This window comes from Loa loa (assembly GCF_000183805.2).
Source record: "Loa loa unplaced genomic scaffold supercont3.150, whole genome shotgun sequence".
Lineage (NCBI taxonomy): Eukaryota > Metazoa > Nematoda > Chromadorea > Rhabditida > Onchocercidae > Loa > Loa loa.
In genome coordinates, this window is record NW_018108330.1 from 2788 (window position 1) to 26821 (window position 24034).

General features: G+C 32.9%; 3 protein-coding genes across 3 annotated transcripts in view; 2 read left to right on the top strand and 1 right to left on the bottom strand.

Moving 5' to 3' along the window:
* Positions 1-2312: 2312 nt before the first annotated feature.
* Positions 2313-19918, top strand: LOAG_04478 (hypothetical protein; the record flags this gene model as incomplete). The annotated part of the gene is made up of 38 exons (XM_020446605.1): positions 2313-2424; positions 3054-3171; positions 3514-3597; positions 3880-4020; positions 4346-4487; positions 4672-4731; positions 5238-5437; positions 5808-5999; positions 6217-6385; positions 6784-6956; positions 7265-7511; positions 7864-8006; positions 8100-8274; positions 8552-8650; positions 8935-9004; positions 9458-9621; positions 9990-10106; positions 10335-10480; positions 10699-10853; positions 11003-11160; positions 11550-11672; positions 12026-12121; positions 12306-12434; positions 12651-12842; positions 13217-13365; positions 13796-13933; positions 14281-14407; positions 14693-14856; positions 15236-15431; positions 15819-15896; positions 16079-16350; positions 16997-17243; positions 17737-17853; positions 17995-18119; positions 18378-18483; positions 18815-19042; positions 19215-19379; positions 19784-19918. The coding sequence occupies 38 exons, from the start codon at positions 2313-2315 to the stop codon at positions 19916-19918; spliced, it is 5652 nt and encodes a 1883-aa protein (XP_020303081.1).
* Positions 19919-21529: 1611 nt separating this feature from the next.
* LOAG_04479 (hypothetical protein) lies at positions 21530-23394 on the top strand. The gene is made up of 4 exons (XM_020446606.1): positions 21530-21644; positions 22230-22425; positions 22599-22808; positions 23102-23394. Exons 2-4 carry the CDS (start codon positions 22290-22292, stop codon positions 23236-23238), a joined length of 483 nt encoding a protein of 160 aa, XP_020303082.1. The 5' UTR covers positions 21530-21644; positions 22230-22289; the 3' UTR covers positions 23239-23394.
* A 337-nt stretch (positions 23395-23731) lies between these two features.
* LOAG_13647 (hypothetical protein) overlaps positions 23732-24034 on the bottom strand; it is a 3077-nt gene continuing 2774 nt past the window's right edge. Inside the window, exon 5 of the mRNA XM_020448707.1 lies at positions 23732-23960. Within this exon, the coding sequence (XP_020301171.1) occupies positions 23883-23960 (78 nt within the window). The 3' untranslated portion in view covers positions 23732-23882. The remainder of the gene's footprint in view (positions 23961-24034) is intronic.

Here is a 24034-nt window from a genome sequence, read left to right on the forward strand (position 1 = left end):
TAAATTATTTTCATATAATAGAAGATAAATGTATATTTGATTTCATTGATATTAATTTTGAATTTTAATTGATTGAAATTGGAAATGATTGATATTTTAATTATTCACTGTAGGATGTTCAATGTTAGTGAAATGTAAAATTATGATATTCAAAATTTCGGAAAAATCGTATCCACAATTAACAATACCTTTTGTATGTTAATATTGATCAAGATAAGAAGAATGTGTAAAGGCGCAAATTTACTTTAGGCGAATGATCCTTGACCTATTAAATATGTGAAATATTCTCGGCAACAAATTTTAATTAAACGAAGTAAAATGCTACTTATCATTCTTCTAATCCAATTATTGATATTATATGATGATTTGACTTGGTTTCGATTTGTATTCCAATTTATTTTTTGAAAAATTACCATAATATTTTTAGAAGCTCAAAGAAAATCTATCTTATTAAGACCATTTAGAAGCATAAGTGATACTGAATTCATCGATCCATTAAACTTTGAACAAACCGGAGAAGCACTGCAATCTGTTAGTTAGAGAAACAAGCGATCCGGAGTATGAGCAAATTTTCCGGATCTTTTTAATGTTGGTCAGTTTAACATAATATGTCATATCACTTTTCGGAAAATATAGACCTGTTAGCTGTCAAGAATATTTCACATCTTCAGAAGAATAACTCGCACATCTTGTATTTATTGATCATAAACATTTTTAACACAACCATTTTAAAGATTTCCGGTAGCATGTGTGCAATCTTTGATCCTTTTGACTACACATTTGAGAAAGTCCTTGCAGATCTTTAATCTCTTCAACCTTTAACCTTTAATCTTCGGTCGGTAATCTTTAATTTCCTGAACGGGGATATTTGAAGTCATTCAAATTCCGTCTAATGATCAAACTCCTAATTACGCTACCCCACACTCCCAATCTATTCGGTAAAAATAACCTTTCGGTTCATGCAACAAACCATGCAACGATTGTTCAATTATTTCTAAAATCACGAATTAGATCAGATTCATTTCGATCTATGCAACAAACCATGCAACGATTGTTCCATTATTTCTAAAATCACGAATTAGATCAGAATCATTTCATTTTATTCGCAATCAGTCATTACATCATTAACATTACGTCACCTGATTTTACATATCCATATATGAAGTACATAATTAATGAAATAACGTTATGTCATATAACATATTCATATCAAGTACTATCATATCATATCACATCATAATGACAAGTCAGAATCATTTTGTTTTATTCACAATCAATCATTACATCATTAATATTATGTTAACTGATTTTACACATTCATCCATACATAAAATATTACCACATCACATAATGTATTCATACCAAATACTAATTATATCATATATCAATAAGATGCTATAATATTAACGAAATACTACCATATTATTTTGTGCTTGATGGCTTCAAGAAGAAATTTTGTAAATTTACGCCACTTGTGGTGTGATTAAAGATCAAAATTTGACATTGTTTTCAAAAAAACTTACTAAGTTTTAATCGTTGTAAATATTTTCCAAAAATGAGAATGACCAAAATAAATTATTGAAGATGAAAGAATTATATTTTTTATAATAAATGGGATTCAAGTTGTATTTTTCAAGTAATACATTAACAAGTTAAGCTATAAAGTATAAGTTGTACAAGATTTTTTGATGGACGAATCTTTTTCCCCCATCTTAATTGTAGGTGAACTTACATTATAAAAATTAACAGTTGACCATTTATAGAATAATTGTAAAAAAAAAAGTAAAATCAGCTAATAATATTAACACTAGAGAATGCAATGGCAATGTTTGCATTTAACATTTTCAAAGTTGGGCTGCGTTAATTATTAACCTAGTTATTTCGGAGTTTTTTTTTGTTGAACTTCTAGGTGGGATGTTTCGGGGGTTTGCATAATTTGTATTTAATCTTATTGGGTGGTGTCGATTACCTCATAACAGAGGCAGCATAATAATATAAACTTATGCCAAAAGGATAGCTTTACCTATCTGGACTGTTCTTGACGGTCAATATTCGAATAAGATGGTACTCACCATGTAGTAGGTCTATCGTTGGTAGCTATAAAGTATCGCGAAAGTACCACGTTTTCTCCCTGGTGGTAGCTGTATTTGTTAACCATCGATATCTAATTGGGATTGCCTCATTAATGGAAAGATAAGTCTCGTTTCGAAGGTACTGTATGTTCTTCTTAGTGCCATATCTTCCTTTCTGTTCTTGAGGATGTCACTAACACCAAGAATTGCAGTTTTGATCGTCAGTAATATACATTTTAGATGTCCGATTCTGACTGTAGCAGTAACACCGATGGATCTGTAGACGATGGCAGTTTGAGTGACCTGGAAATGGATATGGAAAATAACGAGGGGCAGTATTTCTCTGATGCGGGTAATTCGTCAAAAAAAATTCTGTTTTGACCTACAGTCGGTATAATGATCCATACCATATACTCATATCAATGATAATGGAAAAGCAAACCCAAAAATCTTATTGTTATTGGCGATAGTTTAGATTGGTCATGTCACGTACGTGTGGCACGTTTAACTTCGTACCAATCTTATTAGAAAAAGGGAAAGAAAAGAGAAATGGAAAAGAAAGATTTTTTTCACTCTAGAAAATAAGGAAGTTAACTGTTTTAATTTGTTTCTCTGAAAGATAAGAGAGTTAACTGTTTCAATTTGTTTCTGGGGATAGGAAATGAAGTATGACCATGAGAATGGATATCATTTAGGAGGGGACTACTTAGAACAAATAGCTGTGGAGGAGACTGCAAACAAATAGCCGTGATTCCTATTTACCAAATATTATGAATAGTGGTTTGTATTCGTAACAACATAGAAATATCAATTGAAGTTTTGCAACAAATGATTGAACCATGGGTAAATACTTTTACTATGATTTCGCTTCTTGCCATAATTAATGTTGATTTCCAATGCTAATTAATACATGCACAAAAGAAATAACATTTCTATTTGCACAATGGCGAATAATTTTTTTTTAATTTTTTGAAATTAAAGAAGCGGCAATGGATATCGATGAAGAGGAGAATACATCACTATTTCAAAAGGAAATTTGGCAATTAAAACATTTACCTTATTATGAAGAAATGCAAAAAGAAGCTGACGACCATTTTAGGTATGATCTGATTTGATGCCATTCAAGTATAATCTGTTTGGTTAAAGTTTGGTAAGAGGGAGGTTGCATGAATATAGATAAATACGTAGGATCTTTGATATATGGGATTTGCATCGTTGGTTTATTTTAATTTGCCTTCGGTAGGCCAGAGATAGTTGGTAGGAAATGATGCAGTTCAAAGCGTAGGATTTCATTTTAGAGTTTAGCAAGCCGCATTTTTTTTCGTTTTTTAAGGATATCAAAGGTTTTTTTTCGTATACAAAAATTATTGCATCATGACTATTTACCATGTTGATCATACTCTGGTATTCTCAATCATTGGTTTGGGTGTTTCTTTTGCAGGCATATTAAGGTTGGTTTGGTTCATGCTGTAATGCTACGAGATATACGACCTGGTTTTGTTCATTGGATATGTGAGTTGGATAAGTGAGTTCTGCAGAGCCATTCTAGTTTTCATTCAAAATACGGAGTTTTTATTTTACTGTAAACACAGATCACCTGTTCATTCAGTACATTCCACGAGTAAACTTCAGTAGTACACGAAGCTTTGCCAATTTTACCATACTAACGTGCTGAATAAATATGAACACGACAGTGTTAGTTTTCAGGGGGAAGTTCACTGTCCTATAGCTTGATTTTCTCATCATTGCATTCCTGCTGAACTAAATAGGAGTAATGGATTAAAATTAATACTGTAGTTGAATTCAGGTATATCAATTTATATTCTCGCCGTTTCACAAAAGCAGATCATATCGCTCTGGTGAAGCTGTGCTATGCATGCATGACAATGAAGGGAGCTGATTTTCGAATAGTGAAAATCTGCGCTCAATCTGTCTCAAACCTTCTATTGTATGTTTTCCCAATTTTTACCTTGCGAAAACAATACATCTCAGAGAAAATGATTGGTTTCATGATGAAGAGCAATGTAGAATCGAATAATTTAACATTTTCTGAGCTGTTTTAGCTACATAACAATTTGAGAAGATACGTTAACCCTCAGCTTTCTTTTGATAGATGGCGAGATATTCGATGATCTTAGTACCATGCTGTGCAATCAATCTGTGTCGTATATTGATCTCTGGTTTTGCAAAGTCAAGAGAATGAGAAATTTTTTCGTAAATACATCTCTCTTTTACAAGTTAACAGCGTAAAAAATTTGCTACTGGATTTTAAGTCGGAAAGAGTTACTGTCACGAGGCGATATACAGCTTGAATGGAGACCATTGTATGATATCTACGTCGAAGTGAGCTTTAAAAGTTTGGAAGAAGATGGATTATTGCTGCTGCCCGATGGAATGAAAACGGCTCTTGAACAAGTTAGCTTCATAGTATTCGAAATTTTTTCAAAGTTTTCCTATATTCCGGTTTATCTTATTACTTGTGTAATTCTCCATTTGTTGTGTTTAAAATATCAAGGACCAAACACTAAGTCAAAAAATACAGCAAAAATCAAATTAACAGTCAAAATACAGTAAAAATCAAATGTGGTCTCATTTTCAGGTAATTATACATTGCAGAACCTACTTCAGCTTGAATTCCACACGGGAAATTCTAGATGAAGTAAGATCCTCTGATACTTAATTATGCATTTTACGATTCATATATTTATCCGAAATTTAACTAATAATCAGTTTACGATACAAATGTAGTATTCTGAAGAAGGATATAGTTTGAGATGGATGGTTGTATCAGCTAATTGACAGTTCGTTGTGTTGGGATGTAGTTTGGAGAACTAGAGTTAGAACATCTTTTTTTGTAGCTATAAGTAAAGCACAGCGTTCTTTCTATAGAAAAAGTGTTATAATTTTGATAGAATGAAAGTATTTTATCCTAGTGCATGACAATTTAATGCATGACAATTGTTTATCATTTCTTCCTTCTTCCTAGGTTATTTATACTGCTGCATTTAATAGTTCTCCATACTCTGTTTTATGCATCATGAGGTAACTGAATCAGATTCTTTTTAATTTCTAGGAAAGAACTTTTATAATGAAACATTAAATGTCATCCTTTACCACTACCTGTAAATTCCATTTTAGCTTATCTAGGCTATTTTTATTTCTAAGGTACGACCCTACATATGCCCGTGGGACGAGAGCATGTCACGAGCAGTATGTTTATTAAATTTGTTTCTGCCAACTAGTATGGAGCAAGAAATGCATAGGAAATACGGTGCCACTTTATGGTTCGATGAAATGTGGCATTGGTTCACAACACTTGAAACAAATTCGTCTTACGAAACCAAGATAGAAGGACTCTTAGCCCGGTGTGATAATGATTAATTTAATATATTCATTTAAAAATATAATTTTTGACAATGATTTTTCAAGCAAAAATATCCATTTAGCTTGTTTAACGTGGACTTCGAAACAAATGTCATTATGAGTTTTACTTTAGTATTAGTGCTATACATACCTGACATTGGTGGTACACTTCCAGTGAGGGAATGTTGCACAAAATGTCCAAATAACCGATGCAGTTATAATCAGTACAGAAGTCTGTTTAAAAAAAAGAAAAAAAAAGAAAAACTGGGAACACAACTTACGAAGCCGTGTTGGAAAAGAGTTAGTGATGAGAATCATGAGCATAATTTATGAAAGAAAAATAACTGCAGTAATTTATGCGACATATTTAAGCTTAGCACGTGAATGTCCTGGTTTGATCGACTGGCATGACAAATACGACATAATAATGACGCGAGTATTACGAGCACTAAATTTGGAAATAGGACAAGGTACTGAACGAGTCAACATTTCTTCGACTACTTCATTTCATCTTGACCATGCTGCTATCTGGTTAGCTTATATGCTTGGCGGATCAAATAATGGGTTAGTTTTCCTTGTTCTCAAGATTACTCATAAGTTTAACCTATTACTCATAAGTTTAACCTAAACTGGTAATGAAGTTACTATAGCCTTTGTTTTTTACGTTTTCGTTTGTTCGCATTTTCTAGATATATAAAAGATTTTGTTTCTTCTTCAACTCAAAGTTTATTACTTTATTATTCGCATAAAATTTATCATGACGACCATTTTGTTATTTTAGGATCCAAAATCACCTCACCCGTCTTTTCCGTTCTTTGGAATCTTACTTTCATCCTTCGAATTACGGTCATCATTCCATTACAATACTTCATTTTTTGTTGAGACTGGTGAATTCTGTTTGCAGTAGATTGCACAAGGAGCGGCACCAGAAGCCTAGCTGCCATCCACAGGTTTTTTACTTCATTCGCAAGATAAAAGACTATTTTGAACATATTTTCCTTTGATCATGTGTTTTTCAGGTTTTTCGAAGTAATTACTTGCCTTATTTGCTAGTCAGTGCGTTACGAGCTGAATAAATGTTTAGTCCCTTGGTAGGGTTTTGCTCAATGACTTGAAGTCTATTCACATCAGATCTAGTACTTTAGTTAAACTTGTTTCGCTAATGTGATATTCGATTTATCACCTTAATATATGGAAAGTTTTATCTTACCGTTTCTCTTGAGTAGTATCGACCTTTGTGAAATCTTACGTTAATTTAAGCTGCTATATCAGTCATGTGTATTGATTATAATCATGTTATAATATTCAGCATCAGATATGTTGTAGTTTCCTTTGATATTTTATTTAGGTTCCAACAAGTCTTCGTTTGACTAACGCACAGTTGGATGAGTTTGTGGAATCTGTATTACCGTGTGCTAAGCTTGCGCTATTTGCAAAGTATAAAATGGAGTATGCACCAGCTATAATTCGTAATCTATCGCAAATTGCACCGCGAATCGTTGTACCAGCGGTTCTTGATTTGTAAGTATTTTATTGGGGATGAAAACCAACTATTTTTGTTCATTCAAGTCCCTTCATATTTTTAACTGTATAGTAATCTGGCGTATTCTTAATCTCATGTGTAACAGTGATTGCAAAAAATGTGACCGTTATTCAATGGGTATTCTGAATAACGCATTTTCTATGATATTGCTGCTCTTGTTGAACGTGACGCTTGGTTTGAAAGGTCTTTTTCTTGATTAAATAAGATTTTGACTGGAAGCATTCCTGTACTTTCCACTTCTTTTTTCTGGCAAATAATGAAACATTTCTATGATTTTATTTTGTAGGGTATATCCTGCATTAGAGACAGTAGTCGAGCCTCATCGTTTAGTGCAGTCAATGAACGCGCTAATAGCAGTTTGCGTTGCACTGGTTCGTGATGATTCCAATTTGGGCAATCGCAAACGTGCTCCGCTACATACAATGGAAGAGCTTTCCGATAAACCATATCGCAGTCATGCCATTGCGCTTCTTAACTCAGTTCTACCTGGATTGGATGCCAATGATATCTCAAAAATGCTGCTTACATTTCAAGTTTGTTCATTTCTTGATATGTGCAATAGTTGAATAATTTCGACTCAAATGAACATGTGTATTGGTGGTAAACAACTTAAAAGTGAAAATTCTTATGAAGTTATACAAGGAAAACTATCCAATAAATCGATCAAGGAATCGGGTAGGCGGCATCCAGATTCATTCTGAAGAGATTGATATATCTATCCACTGCAGTGTCGAGATCTCAAAGCCGAGCAATTTGATTTATGCTAAATGATCCAGTAATCATTACATGGGAGTGCTGTTTTGCGTTTGGCGAGAACAATTCTTCAATAAACAATTTTTCATTACAAACTTTGCTTCTTCTGAATGTTATTCATTTTTGTTTTAGATTATAAATTTGCTAATAACATTGGTACCCATTGTTGATTGTTCGGAGGCTATCCATGTACGAAATGATTTAACAGAAGAAGAGCAGGAAGTTTGTTCGGCAACAGCAAATTTCGAAACAATCGTAGAAAACCTTCTGGACAAGTAAGTTAAATTTTATATTTCTTTTTTTTTCTAATAATCTTCCAATGTCTGACATCTTCACATGCCTTTTCACTATATCCGTGTTGTTTATAGAATGATAGAGATAATTCATGTTTTTACGGGAGGTGCGCCAACAGTAACAACGGTACAGGGTTCGCTGGGTGCTAAATCACAATCCAAATTATCGGTGGAAGAAACGGTGATAAAACGAGGCATATTTTCCGTATTCCGTGCTCTCCTTGGTAACTGCAGCACACCAATATATAAAGTTAGTATTTGATAGGAATTCTAAATGGATATGTACTAAATATTTGACATTCGTAGTTCAGCTGGGAACTTAAGATCCTGCAACTTTAGCTATCAGCGATATTAACACTTAACCTATTTGCAACATTCTTCAAGAATCGTTTTCCTTGTTAACATTACGTATGCTGTTTATATTATGAGATCATAAAATGACAATTTATTATCCTTGGAATTCCAGTTACATCATCGAATCAAGTGAACCAACTTTTCTCTTACAAACAACATGTTATATTTTGTAGATTGCTGTTAACAAGTTATATGATTTCATTTCAACAAATATGTATGATAGTCGATTAGCTGCGGATACCGTTTCAGAAATGATTTTTTGCGCCGTTCGGGTAATTATTGCATATTTTTTACAACAGAACTTGAACTTGAAAATGGATTTTCTTGAAATGGATTTTCTTTAATTAAGTTTGGGATATCAATGTGAATTCTTAATTTCGTTAGTAAAATGCAACTCTCAAAATCTAATATATTTTCCACTTAGTGGTTGAAATGAGAGACTTGTCGAGAATTCTCACTCTTTTAGTGTCAACTAGCATTAATATACATGTAGTTAATTTTTTTTTTTTACATAAAGTGTCTTGCACCCAGCATCATTAAATCACGAATTCTTCAGACAAATCCACCGGAATCCCTGGATCTATTCTTGGACCTTATTACAGAGAAATTGGTTCCGCTAACAACAGGTATATATTATACTGGTTTTATCCGTGGAATCAATTAAAGATTTTTTTTCGGTTTCTTTTTGAAAACAGGATATCACGAAAGCTAAGGCAGAGATTCCCTCCATTTTTTACTGATATGAAGAGTGTGACGATTTAATATTTTGCACTTCACGACCTCTGTATTAATTCTATTGAAAAAAAACGACAAAGAAATCTGGCGAACATCTTAAATGGATAAAGTGAACTATTTGATCTCATATTATCAGTATTTAGGGTGGATTAATCTTGTATTGATTTCGTCCATATTATAATTTACTGAGGAGAATCTAGTTGGATCATAAAGTAAACTGAGGAGCTAATGGGATTTTATAAGCGGACGTATATGGACTTTTATTCACTTATTTTTCAAACTTTTTCTGCACCGATGGAATTAGGTAGATTTTCTTATACTAAACTACAACTGTTTGTTTCCAGAAGAAGCATATGAAGAAGAAGAATTGGACTCTACGATGGTATGGTATATTGTTTTGGCCTCACAGCTCTTTAGGGTATCGGGAATGCATATTGTATCACACAAAACGAAAATGTTGAGGCTGTTACGAATGATTGTACCTTTGACATGTCGTACGGCATGTGAGGTGATTTCGTTTTTTCCTTTCATACCTTATTTTCTAGAAAAACGGTGATAAAAAAAATAGGTTCTCTGGAATTCTGAATGTTTTGTTTTCTGAATCGTCCTAGTACTCTACAGTATTCAGAAAACATTGTTAGAAGGAATTCAAGTAAAATTGTAGCTAAAAAAACATAATATAGAAGGAGCTACGCTTTAACTGGACTAGTAGTAAAAGGACTCTTCGTGGGGTTTAGTCAATCAAACGGAAATTAAAATTTTTACTCTTTAAAACATTCATTATGTATTTTGGTACATGAGGAAGTGAAGCGCAGTGATTATGTACATTATTTAAACCTTTGAAAATGAACAAAATTTCGAAAGCTTGTGTTATAGCTTTCGTGCAGTTCACTGGAATGCATGTTAACGGGTTTAACAAGTATATATACTGATACCAGCGAGCAGAGACGTGAGAAGCTCGACCAGCCTTTCGAAAAATATCTTCCGATAAGAGTTCGTTTTACTGTTTTTTTTATGACTCAGCTTGTTTCATCAATTAAAAATTTTATTTTTTGCTTTTTTTTTTGGAGGTTTTGCAATATTTGCAGGTCTCATCTTAAAAGATTTTAGGAGTGGGCGTAAGAATTGAGCTTGGATTTTAGATGATCACTCGTTTAATGAAAAAATAAATATCCAATCGCGTTTGGTTCAAGGTTTGTATAAAGATGTTTATTTTTCTAGGACTGGGCAAAAGTAGCGGACAAAAAAACTTTCCAACTCAAATGGCATATACCAACCGAAGAAGAGTTTCAGCTGGCATACGATGTGTTGGACGAATTTTTCTATCCAGAGCTTGAAAAATTATCGAATGCAGATTCTCTTTCCAAGTTGCTCTTCCTCTAAATTTATTTATCTACTCTTTTTTTAAATAGTATATTGATTCACTTTCCTTTTATCTGTGTATACCTTATTTTGAGATAAAAAGAATCTTGAAAGAATGGATATGTTGATTTAGTATGGGAATACTGTATGAAAAGATCCGAACTAATCTAAATTTTGTATCTTTTCTACTTTATATTCTCCTAAATTTGTACACAAATTTTAGGACAGAAATGCTGAAATCTTTGGAAATAGTCGGTAGTTGCTTGGCTGGTATATCAGCTGCATTACCATCCTTTGGTGGAAAACTGATACCACTGACGGATTCGCCAGTGAAGGTCTATCCTTTTCAATTTGTCGCTGCTCCAAGCTATGTAAAAGGTATCTGTATTTCGCGCTATTTCAAAAAACACGAAGCTTGATGTTATGGTTTTAAAACTATAACTCTTGGCGTTGTGTTTTGCTGGTAAATATTCAATAGTCATTGCTCGTCGTTATGATTTACAAAAATGATTTTGTTGAATTTACAGAAATGACGTACAGGGGATCAAATATACGAAATTTTGTACTGAATCGAATAAAAAGTGTTGCGGAATATTTGGTGCAAAACCGAGAAAATGATACGAAATCCTTGTCTGCTGTATGCAAAATTTTGCATATTCTCGTTTTTCAGCGTGGTATTGATCGAGTTAGTTTATCTTATTTGTTTGTTTTTTTCTATTATTGAATTGATGACGATCATAATAATTAGAAAATACTTGGAAGAAGAAATCTGAAATACGTTTCGCTATTTTGAAAATGCGAACGATTCCTTTTTTTCCTTTTTTACTAAGGTACTTGAAAGTAGCATTTTCCTCTTTAAAATAAAGTCAATGGTTATTGATATAATTGTTCGAGGCTTCTGCAAATCGTTTGAGCACTGATTTGTTCGAACTAATTCAAATGCTGCTGTAAATTTTTTCACTGATTCATCAAGATCTCGATGATTGTCGCTTTAATGGATCTTTAAAAGCTTTCGCTTGTCTTAATCAGTATTACTGGTTCTCAACAACAATGCTAAAAGGTAATACATTTCAGGCGAAATTTGATTTACAAAACCAAAATTATATATTATCGAAAAGAATTGTTGGAGATATGGTACAAGGAAACAAAGCAAACATAGACCTGGTTACTACCGAATATCTAATGCTACAGCATCATGTTAGCATTAGAAATTATGAATTATTATCTTCTTAACTTCAACCATACTTTATATTATAAAATGGCATCAAAGATTCTGATTAAATTTTGGACTCCAGTGGAAGGGTTACTGCTAAAAATTTTGGATACAACATACAGTGATTCTTAATGAAATTAGAAAAGTGGTTTAGAATTTCTTTTTGTCTTAAATTATTTCTGTTCATGTTCATCTCCCTCTCCTACAGGTGTTTCTATTATGATCTAATAAAAACTATTTAGTCGCTGTTTAGGGAGGAATGGTATAGAAAGTCACCCTCACTACATTTTTCATGTATTTTTTTGAAATTTTTGGTAATAAAAAAATTAAATTCTAGAAGCGAACACTGACGCGCTCCGGATATTATTTTACTGCGCAGCACACGGAAGTGATGAAATTATTGGTGCGATTGGGTACAAGTCTATACAGTGCTGTATGTTTTCGCCCTTTCTATGAATTTATAGTTAAAATAATATTGAATGATATTAATAAGATACGGGAACTAATATGATTTCATATATTTTTTGGGTAGATGTGAATGTTCACATTTGGAGGAGTGAATTTTAAAAAAAAAAAAGGATTATAATTTACTGATGTAAATTGGAATGGTGTTTTAGACTCGAATTGATGCCCAGAGGATATTAGATGGCTGCATTCAAACATTTCCTTATTCATATCTACTTGTATTAGATGATATACTCGCGTTTCTCAAGGAATCACCTGATATATCTCATGAACAATTCAAAGTAACAATTATTTTTTAAATAAGTTGAGAAAATTGTATATTCTATATAGCCATATATCTGGTGTGAAGTTGTTCACTATTGGAAACATGCTGTAGTGAATAATCTAAAGTTTGTTTTTTTTTTGGAGAACGTCAAATGAGTTCAAGTGAGCATTTCATTTGCAATTAAATTGCCGTGAAATGGGATTTGGAATGTTCTCCATCTTTTTTTTTACAGGGTGCATTATATATGCTTCTAAACGGTAAGAGATTGGCCATTTGTGTCAGACAAAATTGGAGTACATTATTGCGAGTATGGCCAGCACTTATTGAAGCACAACATTCCGAAAAGCCTTCCATAATTGGTCTGTTGGAATTGGCGCAAAACACTCTTGTCGACAATTTCGAATCATTCCAGATCAATTTTTTGGTAATTTATTATTTTTATTTAAATTTGGAGTTTCTTTAAATGTACTACTACTTAGAAACCTAAAAGAAACTCCTACTTAGAAATAATAAAGATTAGTATAGACCGTCAAACACTAATTAGGAGAGGTGGATCATGCTTTTTCGGAAATAAATTTTCTTCCATAATACTGAGCAAGCAAAAAATAATATGCCACTTGATTTTTCCTTCTTTTGCAAAGTGCATAATTGTTCAGTTTACTCACTCCTGCCTTATAAATGATTGAGTACAGTGACATATGAATATCATTTAGATAAAAATACTGAATTCAGTCGTTAGATTATCTTACAGTTAGACTTGTGCCTTACTTTTTATTTATTGTTGTGGATTTATTACAGCTGCCAGATGGACCAGTTGCTGCTGCGCGAGAATTGTACGCTGCAGGCGGTGGTGAAAATATACATCAACCGGCATGGCCACTACCTACTGATGAAGAAATCGAAACTGCTATTGAAAGGGAGAATATTGCGTGCGAGGAAAAAGAAAAGTAACTTCACCGTGGGTTATTAATAAGGACAATAACATAATAACGCTTAGCTATAGAAATGATGCATAGAAGTGTTTATGGTATATAGAGATAATAGGGATAAGGGAAACATCGAGATTTTTGGAAATGCTTTGTGAGTTAGTATGTTTTTAGAAGATGATCAGGCAAACTGTTGCTGATTGATATCGCTACGTACTAAGCTAAAACGAGGTGATTCAAACTACTTACATGGTGAGCAAATAGAGTAGATAAAGTCGTTTAATCTTGCACATCTTTCAGAGTCTAAACTGATAAGACGTACATGTATCTGTTGGCAGCTTTTATTGTGACGAAATGAACTGAGTGAAGTGTCACTGACACCGTACTCCATAATCAGTTCACTTTTTTTCATTTTTCTGTATTTTTTTTTTTTTTTTTTTTTTTTTTGCAGATTATATTATTCGCTTTGTGATCGTTTAATTGCCCTCAGTACGGATGCAAATCTTCATTGGCGACATGTTGACATGGCACAATCTTTACTTTCGTTACTCATTAGACGAGATATGCCTTTCCCATCAGATGCTGTTAAGTAAGTTTCCAGAATGACTGAAATATTAGTTAGTCACCTGAGCTAATTTTAGCATATTTTGATAAATGATTTTATATATTGGATCGTTTTATAATGCATTGTAGTTTTTGCTTTTTTGAAATTATTCTCATGCTTTCGAAGATATTATTTTTATGGGTGGGACATGCTACTGCGATGTATATATGCAAGAGATATTTTTATTAATATCAAATTATCTCTAAAGAAAGTGGTTTGACAAATTTAATTGTCAGCTATTCTTAGGTGAAACAATTCAATAAAATGTCTTTTTTTATTTGGACTGTCTAAATATGATAGCAATATAGTGTAAGCATTGTCTCTATTTGTAGATTGTTTATTCGGTTACTTGTGAACGACACTGTTAAAACGAGACGCATGGCAACTGGACTGATAGCTGCATGGTTACGTATTACGAAACCGCAAGCTGTAAAAATACCTTTCGAAAATCCAGTTAAAGTAATTGTTATATTATTTAATAGAATAAAAGAATTCTCTTGTATTCTTGTTATAATTTTTCTACGACAAATGAGATAATATTGAAATGCCGTCTTCTGTTACACGGGAACATCGCGCTGGAAATATGGTTACTCCTCGTATCAGCCCATTTTGGCTTGATCATGATGCTTATTATTTTAGAAAAGTAAAAAAGCATTGCAAACTCACTGCAGATGAACTAATATAATTTTCATTTACAAGATTTATTTGATATTGCTGCAATCAACTTTTTTTTTGCGTTTACAGGAAGAAAATATTGGTCCTGGTGCAGAATGGCCCATAAAATATGGCTTTCGAATGGACAACATAATAACGATGTATAACAGGGAAAAACTACCACAGACAGCGAAGGAGTGGAATGCTACAGTGTTTTTCAGCAAAACTCATTGGGGCTTCTATACTTGGCCAAAGTGAGTTTTACTGTTGATCTTTTCTAAAAGTTTCAGTTGGCAATCTTTAACTATCGGAGTGTTTAATGGATGGTTAAAGACAGTAATATACATATCATGGAGAATCTGTTATTCCTTACAAACGAGTCATAGATTATTTTATTTCTCTGTGATTATCGCTCACCATCACTCAGTAATGTTCTTTAAACCAATACTGGTCCCGAAATTCTAGAGACTGTTTTTCATTCAATTGGAATAGCAACTGCTGTCTGTGATTTCGTTAATATTGCTTCAAAATATTACTTTATTCGGGGATATGAACAATTAAACCAACTGTTTTCATTTAATCAACTGATTTCATTTTTTACGAATTCTCATTCGTAATTTGTATTATCTGAAGGGTTTTGAAAGTTTATGCGCCAGCAAATGAACAAAAAGCGATTAATCGTAAACTGGATGAATTAAATGAAACTGAACGTTTCGTTGTGGAAACATTCTCTGATGATGAGTTTGCGGAAAAATTTCGCCAATATATGAGCGTTGAAGAAAAGAAGGGTGAAGAAGCATTCGATGCCATTGCGTTCGGTTTATTTTACGTCAGTTTTATTGTTTCTTGTTTTATCAATAAAAGTTGTTAATGTTAATGGAGTTAATGTAATTGTTAGTAAACCACAGGGCATTATAATTAACGAGTCAGTTATACGGAGGCTTCTGATAGTGACATGAAACCTAAGACCTAAGAACCATATGTATCGGCATATATAGTATGAAGTTATTGAACTATTTAGGATCATTCAGTGATCAATTGCCAACTGGGTGATATTCAGATGACTCTAAAATGACTGTCATTCCTCTCCATTTATTATGAAAACCTACTAATCGTACTCAGCAATTTTTATTGCCGTTTAGGACCAGAGCATTACGAGTGAAATTAAAAAACGATACATATTCTTAATCGTTTTGAGTGAAAGAAGACTTTTCAGGGTATATTTCGGAATTACAACGACCTTCCACTTCCAGTTTTTAAGAAACATTTGGAAATTTTGCTTGCAAGTGATAAGGTTATGTATTTTACCTTCCTTGTTTTTCATATTCCAATTTGATTGGTAGGATTGAGATTTTTTCGTGTCAAATTTACGCAACTTATGTATGCATATTCATAATATTTTTCTTTTTCATTCGGGTAAGAGTGTAGAGAGGAAATTTGAACGTCATTTTTCCTAATTTCATAGACAAGTTTTAGGAAGGCGAACAGCGATTAGCATCGGAAATGGTTGCTGGACTGCTGAATGGCAGTAAGCTTTGGACATTCGAAAAGATTTCAGAAATGTCGAATTGGCTTAAACCTTTAATAAGCAGTTGCTTGGAAACAGTAAAAACTGAGAATGTCAAGAATTGGGGAACAGCTATTGCAACAGTTTTCGGTTCAGTTGACCCGAAAGCGCTTTCATGGTTTATTGAAATGCTTTTTGAACTGTGCATGAAGCCAACGGACAGCAGCTTTCATGCAACTACGTATGAACTTTACCCACGAATAGTATTTATATGATTTCTTATTAATTGGATTAAAATGAATTTTTTGCCCAGTTCAGTCTGTAAGAGAAGTTAATTGATATGCATAATTTTTCAGTTGAAAAATTTCATTAACAGGTGTCTGCAATTCCCTTCGATCAAACTGAAAGGATATTTCTAGTTTTTCATTTTGGAAAAAATTGAGCTAAAGAGTTACAGAAAAAATCCTTTTGCTAGTTGATGCATCTGAATAGGATTGAATGTATGAAGTACACGTGCCTATACTGTTATTGAAATCACCGTGCGGAAAATAAAGCTAGAGAATAAATATTTAAGGTCACACTGAAATGAACAGTTGAATTTTCAGTGACGAGATAAACTTTAGTTACTCGATCTGACGTCGATTCCAGGACCGCGTACCTGACGTGATCAAATGAAATGAAAAACTATTAAATTCTTTTGTTAAATTCATATACAGACTGTCCTACTTCTTGTAATAGTTTACATATAAAACGGATAAACAGTCTTCATTCTACTTTTTTTTAACAAGAAAATTTTAGCTTAATTTTGTTTTTTCATATAATCCAATACATCTTTACGGTATCATATTTCAACTATACGATTTGTCAAGAAATTATTTCCTTTCCAGGCGAATGTATTTTGTGCAGGGTGCTTTAAATCAATGTGAATGGCGCGTAACAGAATTGTGGAATCAGTTGTTTCAAAAATGTTTGGACACTATGGAAGAATCATATCAGAATTTACGTGAGCGTATTGGTTCGAGTATCGCTACTATTTTATGGTTCGATCTGACTCATTTATACATTGATCCACGAATCCCGAAGAAATTTCATCCAATGAAAATTGATGATGCAATGGGCAAAATTAATACAAAAGTATATTTTACTTACTTTTGCTAGCATATAAGTTACTACTAAGCGCTTTGTCGTCAAACTTTTTATTGGACACTACATTAAGATTTAATTTCGAAATGCTTTGAGCGGATGCATGGCGAAGTAGAATTAACGTTAACGGATATTGCGTGGATGCTTAGATTGAGGAGGAGGAGGAAGGAATTACCGATATTTAAATTTGTAGGCTTCTATTTTTGTAAAGATGAAAACAGCGTTTTGGTGAACATTCTAGACGGTAGTGCGGTTGTAAATATATATGTCAAAGATGAGAGCGGAAGTTTAAAGTATATTGCTGCTACATATCTTCACAGACGCAATCGCGAACGTTTAGTTTATTTCTCGAAGTGTACACTTCATTAGATAAAATACCTCATTATAAATACCTCATTAAATGCAAATCATTATGAAATTGAATTGGAGAGCCGCTACAGATACTGATTAAGCTATTGTTTCTGTTTCATCCTCCTTATTGCAGTTAGAACTTTTATGGTCTGAAGTCGCCATTGCGAAACAAGATGGTGACAAAATGGATGATGTTTGCTTGGATAGCAAAATAGAAATCATTAATGGTGAAGGCAACGGTCGGAAAAAAGTGTGCCAATTTTCTTTTTTATAAAAAATGTTAAACTTTTCTTATTTAAACAAACAGAAGTAATGCATTTTTTCTTCAAGGAATGGCTTTTCAGTGCCTATTAGAAAGAAAATAATTTACTTAATTAGCTCTCACTTTCAGGCAATCATGACATTTAAGTGTGCGTTAAATTATTTAAATGCACATTGGGTGCACTCGTTCACTGCCCTACCACCTGCTATTTTTAATGTTTTGCCCTTGCTTATACATTTTGAAAATGAAACAAGGTATTTCATTTATTTGCTAGGAAACTATTTGTTCCTTATTGATAGCATCAAACTTGGGTATTTCCGATAATTTTATTTAAGTCGAAAAAGCATCCGTAATTTCCATAACTCTCACTTTTAGCGTCATAAACCACCGGTTGCTCCAATAATAGTCCTACTATGCTAATAAGCAAATTAGGCGTTCAACTGCTGATAGTCGAATTATAAAGAATGCTGTTCATGATCCGGACATTTTCGTTACTCCAAAATTCGTTTCAGTGACGAGGAACTGAAAAATAGTTGCCATGACCAGCTGCGCCAAGGGATGTCACAAACGCTGATTATAGCAAAGAATGCAGAAATGGTTTTGTGCGGTATTAAAGAGGTCAGTTTCATCATGTTCTGGTAATTGTAGGTTACTAATCCTGACAACCAATCTCATATTTCAAAAGGAATTAAGATTATCAGACTGCTTTTTATTTTATTTTTACCATTTATACTATGGAATAAAGCAAATTACTACTCGATATTTTGCAGATGAGTTATCCTCTGATAGTGTATCATTTGCAATATCAGTGTCCTAATGTTATTTTCTAACTACTACTTGAGATACATTAGTCCATAGCGTGGAAGTGATACCGATTTCTTGATAATTTTAATAACGTATATATTGATAGCTGATTAATCCCTGTTGAATTATACTTTTCCGATTGCAGTTAGCTTCATCCGCTGTTTCATGGTGGAAGCCGAAGGTTTCGCTACTGAAGTACATGCAAGTTGCTGTATTCTCCAATTTTTTTCTTTTCCTGCATCATCGCCCACTACTGCAAGCTATACTCTGCTCTATGATACTTGATCCCAAGTTTGAAGTGCGTGAAGCTGCTGCTACAACATTGTCCGGTCTTATCCATTGTCACTTCTTCGATGTGGACCATCTGATTATTGTAAGTTATTTGTTTGTGTGTGTTCATTTCATCTTTCTGAGTATTAAATTCTAATTGAATAGAATCTACAAGATGAAAGCGCTGATTGTTTTGGGTAGCAGCGATCATCCAATGAACAAAAATAATTTTTAGACATTGTGTACTTATGATTTAAGTAAAATTAAGTTTTCAGGAGACATTTTATGAATGGTCTCGGGAGGAAAATGGTACAAAACGACATGCCGGCGTCTTAGCCCTTTCTGCTGTTGTTCAGGCATTTCCGTACAGTGTTCCACCCTTTTTACCGAAAATTCTGATGCAACTTTGCCGTCACACTTGCGACAAACAACCTATGCAAGTAAGCTTTTTTGTTTTTTACAAATCTCAAGAAATATAGCAATCCTGATTCTTCAAACCGAGTTACTAATGGTTATTAGCAATTGTACTTGAAGAAGTCTTCCACCGTATGTATGTAAAATGCCGGTGCAATGTTTGTTGATAATACTAGCTATTTTAATAATTTTGCAGCTGCCCCTGAAAGAATTACTTAAATTTACTCTTGCATCTGCATCGAAGGCCACATAATTACTTGTTTTAATTTGTGTATTTTCATCTAGTTCGGAGTAATCTACTCTAATCTGTTTTATATATTTTTAGTCATAATAGAATAAACAAGGTGCGGTAATTTTCAAACACAGTGGCTCATACTCCATGTGGTAATCATCTCGATAACTGAAGAAAGATTATTAAGAATATTTTCAGGGTACAGTGAAAAAAGCATTGAGCGAATTCAAGCGTACTCATCAAGATAGTTGGCATGAACATAAGATGCAGTTCAGTGAAGATCAGCTTTCCATCTTGACGGATCTGTTTGTTTCACCCAATTATTACGTCTGAGCTCACTGAGTGAAACTCGTGTCAGAATTTCATCTTCCAAAAAATGTTTAGAAGTGTGGGTTGTGTTTGGAACTTTGAAATTTTAGATGAAATTGCTCAAAGTTGAGGGATGTTGGTTTCGCTTTTTGATTTTCTGTCAAAATTTTGTTTTCTTTCACTATCACTGGATAAGCTTTAATATAAAACTATTCCAACAATCAGTTCGAAACGCATCAGTTCAAAGCTCATTCATATTACAGTTAGGATTTTACATTCTTTTGCTTAGGTGTCTAGTATTATTGAACCGGCTACATTTCTCTTTCTCTTTCTCCAATCTGGATGATGGAGACATACTTTTGCTACTGTTGAGCTAAGTTTAACTTCTAATCTTAGAAAAAGTTGGAGTGTTAGAGATTGGTTTATTGCGCCACCCACTGTTAGGAAACTTTAAGATCCATTTTTGAATGTTGCTATTACCAACTTGACGAGTTAATCAGTCCATAGTATCAGCAGACAATGATGGCGTACAGATGCGTGTGAATTCGTGTTGACATGTTTATATCAGTATGGATCATTTCGGTATCGATATGCTACTTATATCAATATGGATTAAGTTTTATTAAAATCATGACGAAAGATTGTGCCTGTTATTCAATTATGTAGAGTTAGGATTGTGGGAGCCGGATTTCAAATTTTATGTTAAATAAATGATACGTGTAATTTGTTTTTTCGTTTATGAAACTGTGATGATATTGCGATGTGTTCAGTGGATTTTTCTTCATAATTTTCCATCTTTATACTTCTTTCTCATTTCTGGGATTATATGTTGCGCAAAGTAAATCTCATTTTCGTATTATTATCACTGTAGCCTTCTTTTTTTTCTGTCATGCTAAACATTGTTATGAAAAATTCCACAGTTCATTGGATAAACAATTATGGTATTCCTGATATCCGACTTTTTTTTTTTCTTGGAAAAAATAACATAGATGACAGCAATTCGAATGTTATGGTTCCATTTCTTTATTCCTTTAGAGATTCTTTTATCACTTGAAATTTCATCCGATCCATAATTTCATTACATATGATTTATTGACTGCATAGTATTTCATATGAACGCGACGAAAACCGCAATTTTACTTGATGAATGCAACATTGCAAAACGCGAAAATATCATATGATTTGAGTTATTAAAAGAAAAACCCCTTAATCCATTACTCAACGTTCGTTCTTATACGAAAGAAGAATACAAAGTTTAATTAACTCTTTGAAAGAATAATTAAATCACTTTGATTATTTTTACTTATCAAATATTCTATTTGCCTTATCATTTATTAAATGATATGTCAATGTTTGATTTCATTTGTTCCTGTGATCTTTTTCTTGTTTATCCAAAATTGCATTTAGTAAAGATGAAATTGGCAATTTTGAAAAAATCTTACAGTATTTTGGAAGGGATTTTACCTTCCTCAAAAGAATTACTTCGTTTAATTTCAAATTACAATTTGAGGCATTGTTTTTAGAACTTAATGAAATTAAAAGTATAGCATAGATGGAATTAATCCAATCTATACTAATTCTAAAGGAGAATGAACAACAAACAATTAACAATTGGATGTCAAAAGTTGCCATCTATTTTAGCGATGCCATTTATCCAGTGATTTCTCATTGATCTAGTTGATTGGATGATATCATAAGTTCAACAATGATTTCGGAAAATTTCCTGTAACATCTACTATTGTAACACAAAGTATGTAAATATATAGTATTGTGGAAGTATGATAATGTTCCATTCTAATGATTTTTAATTCAGCTCATCATAATTTACATCATTTCCAGAGGATAATCTATTCTTTCAAGTTTTTTGAGTTATCACTGATATATGGTCTATCGACCACTTCGAGATTATTCTATTTTTGAGACCATGGTGGGTTTGAAGGGGCTTGCTCCTCACCTACCGCGGGTTGACCCGGTATTGCACCTACCTCCGGGAACGGCCCATTCATCCCTATGATAAGGTGTTGCATACTGTTAATAATTGAGATGTGGTAGTTGTTGTTGAGCTATTTGAAGTTGCTTGAAAAAAGTTATTAGCAGAGACGCTAACTGACGTATTCAGATTACACGTATTCAGATCAGTTGTCACTGATGATTTCAGTTTTGTTAATTTAGGCAATTTTTGGAACTTTTCAATCTTCCGAATTTCTCTCAAATTTTGATAATCAAATAGAGTTTCCCATTTGTGACTGCTATGAATCCTTCTTTTATTTCGAATTTCTTTCAAATTAATATTATGCATTATATGCTATACAATGGATATTAATTTTTTGTTTAGGTTATTTTTCATAATATGATGTGAAATCCCTCATCTTATCCTCAAGAAAATGATAGTATAATGATGGAAATTCAAAATATTGTTCGAGCTTGGTTAGCATTTACCGTATTACAGCTTATTGGTAATCTTCGGCAATGCATACAACCGAAAATTTTCCTAGAAGTCTTACTACGCCGTAAAACTACTACTGTAACAGGTTAGTTATCAAGCATAACACTTGATATGTGTATACAGTACGATTGTATAGATTACTACAAATAAAAACAAAACTTCACTGAATACTATATTTAAATGATGTATGTTTCATTTTTTTTTGATTTATCATACATGCTATCAATGGGTGTTTGGATAAACTAAAGATATTTTCAGACGTAGCATCTATCGCAGCATCATTTTTCGTTCATTACTGGATAATACTACTTTTACGTCTCTTCGTCATTTATTATTTCGATTGTGTTCCACTTCATATATTTCATATAATCTGTTCGATAACATCAGCTGTTTTTCTTTGTTTCGAAATTTTTAACACTGAATTATTGGAAAAATCAATTGCTCTATATATACAAATTGCTTTATCTGGTTAGTCTACTGAAATTTGGATTCTGTAGGCTTTTGATTACATTAAAGAGAATTAAAGCAATTCGAATGCCATGGAATATATATTAATATGCGCAACATGTCACAATATCAGTGTGAAAGTTCCCTAATTCCCGTCTGAAATAAAAACGGAAGAAATTAAAAACAAAAGAAATAACCTTCTTCGAATAATTTGCGCTTTTTTTCTCGGTAAATCGTAATGATAATTTGAAACTGTAAACCTATCAGATTTTCGGCTTTTTTCCATCAGTCATTCATATCATTGTGTTTTTAAGGTTGCACGGTATTAGTCATCATATCTAGCTGGAAGTATTTATTCGCGATTACCGGAAAGCAAGAAAAAAAACGAAAGAAATTGACCGCTGTACATATGATGGAGCATAATTACATGGATCTTAAAAAACAGAAATAACCTATGTAATGCAGCTATTATTTATGCAAGAAAGAGGGAGAGTGAACATGAAAAATAACACCTCTGATTCTTCGGTTTTATTGTATTAGATATGAAATTCAAATACTGTGGTTTTCGTCGCTATTCTGAGATATCTTTTGATTCTACCGGACAAACGATTTTTATGGATATTTTTAATACTCTTCTTTATTTCTTTCTTTTCTGTTTCAATATTTTGGTTCTTCTTTGTCGTATTTTGTCATATTTCCATTTCCCTCATTTGCTTTGTAAAATATTTGCATGTTTAATTAGAGATTGTTTTAAAACTTTTATGAATATAAAAATTGCTTTTACGATACGAAACTAGAAGTGTATCCCGAAAGAAATGACATAAATTTCTTGATAACAGCTAACAACCATGCTATTAATCGCCGAAAAGACAAACAGTAGTTTCAGATGTCTAAGTCGTAACCAACCAATAAACTATGTTTTTTTGACTTCAATGAAGTTTACAGCTCTCCCTTCAAACCCCAACTACTGCACTGCTCAATTACAAGAGCTAAAAGTTGTTTAGATTTCAAAAATTTTCCAAGAGATTGTATGATTCATTATAGAGTGAAATACATTACCAAAGAATGGCACCCACTGCTTTTCAGCGATAAATTTTAACATATGCTTGCTGCATTCTCCAAAAGGTTTTCCTCTTTTTCCAGCACATTTTCCATAGTGTCGGATTCTTCTGCCTGAAAATATATTTAAGTACGGGACTTTCTCTTTTTTCTTTTTCAATGTTAATGACAAGGAACAATACGTCCAT

Coding starts and splice junctions, on each gene's coding strand:
- LOAG_04479 (XM_020446606.1), top strand. CDS start 22,290: ATGATGGAAATTCAAAATATTGTTCGAGCTTGGTTAGCATTTACCGTA. Junction 22,426..22,598: donor TAAAACTACTACTGTAACAG/GTTAGTTATCAA, acceptor AGATATTTTCAG/ACGTAGCATCTATCGCAGCA. Junction 22,809..23,101: donor TATACAAATTGCTTTATCTG/GTTAGTCTACTG, acceptor TGTGTTTTTAAG/GTTGCACGGTATTAGTCATC.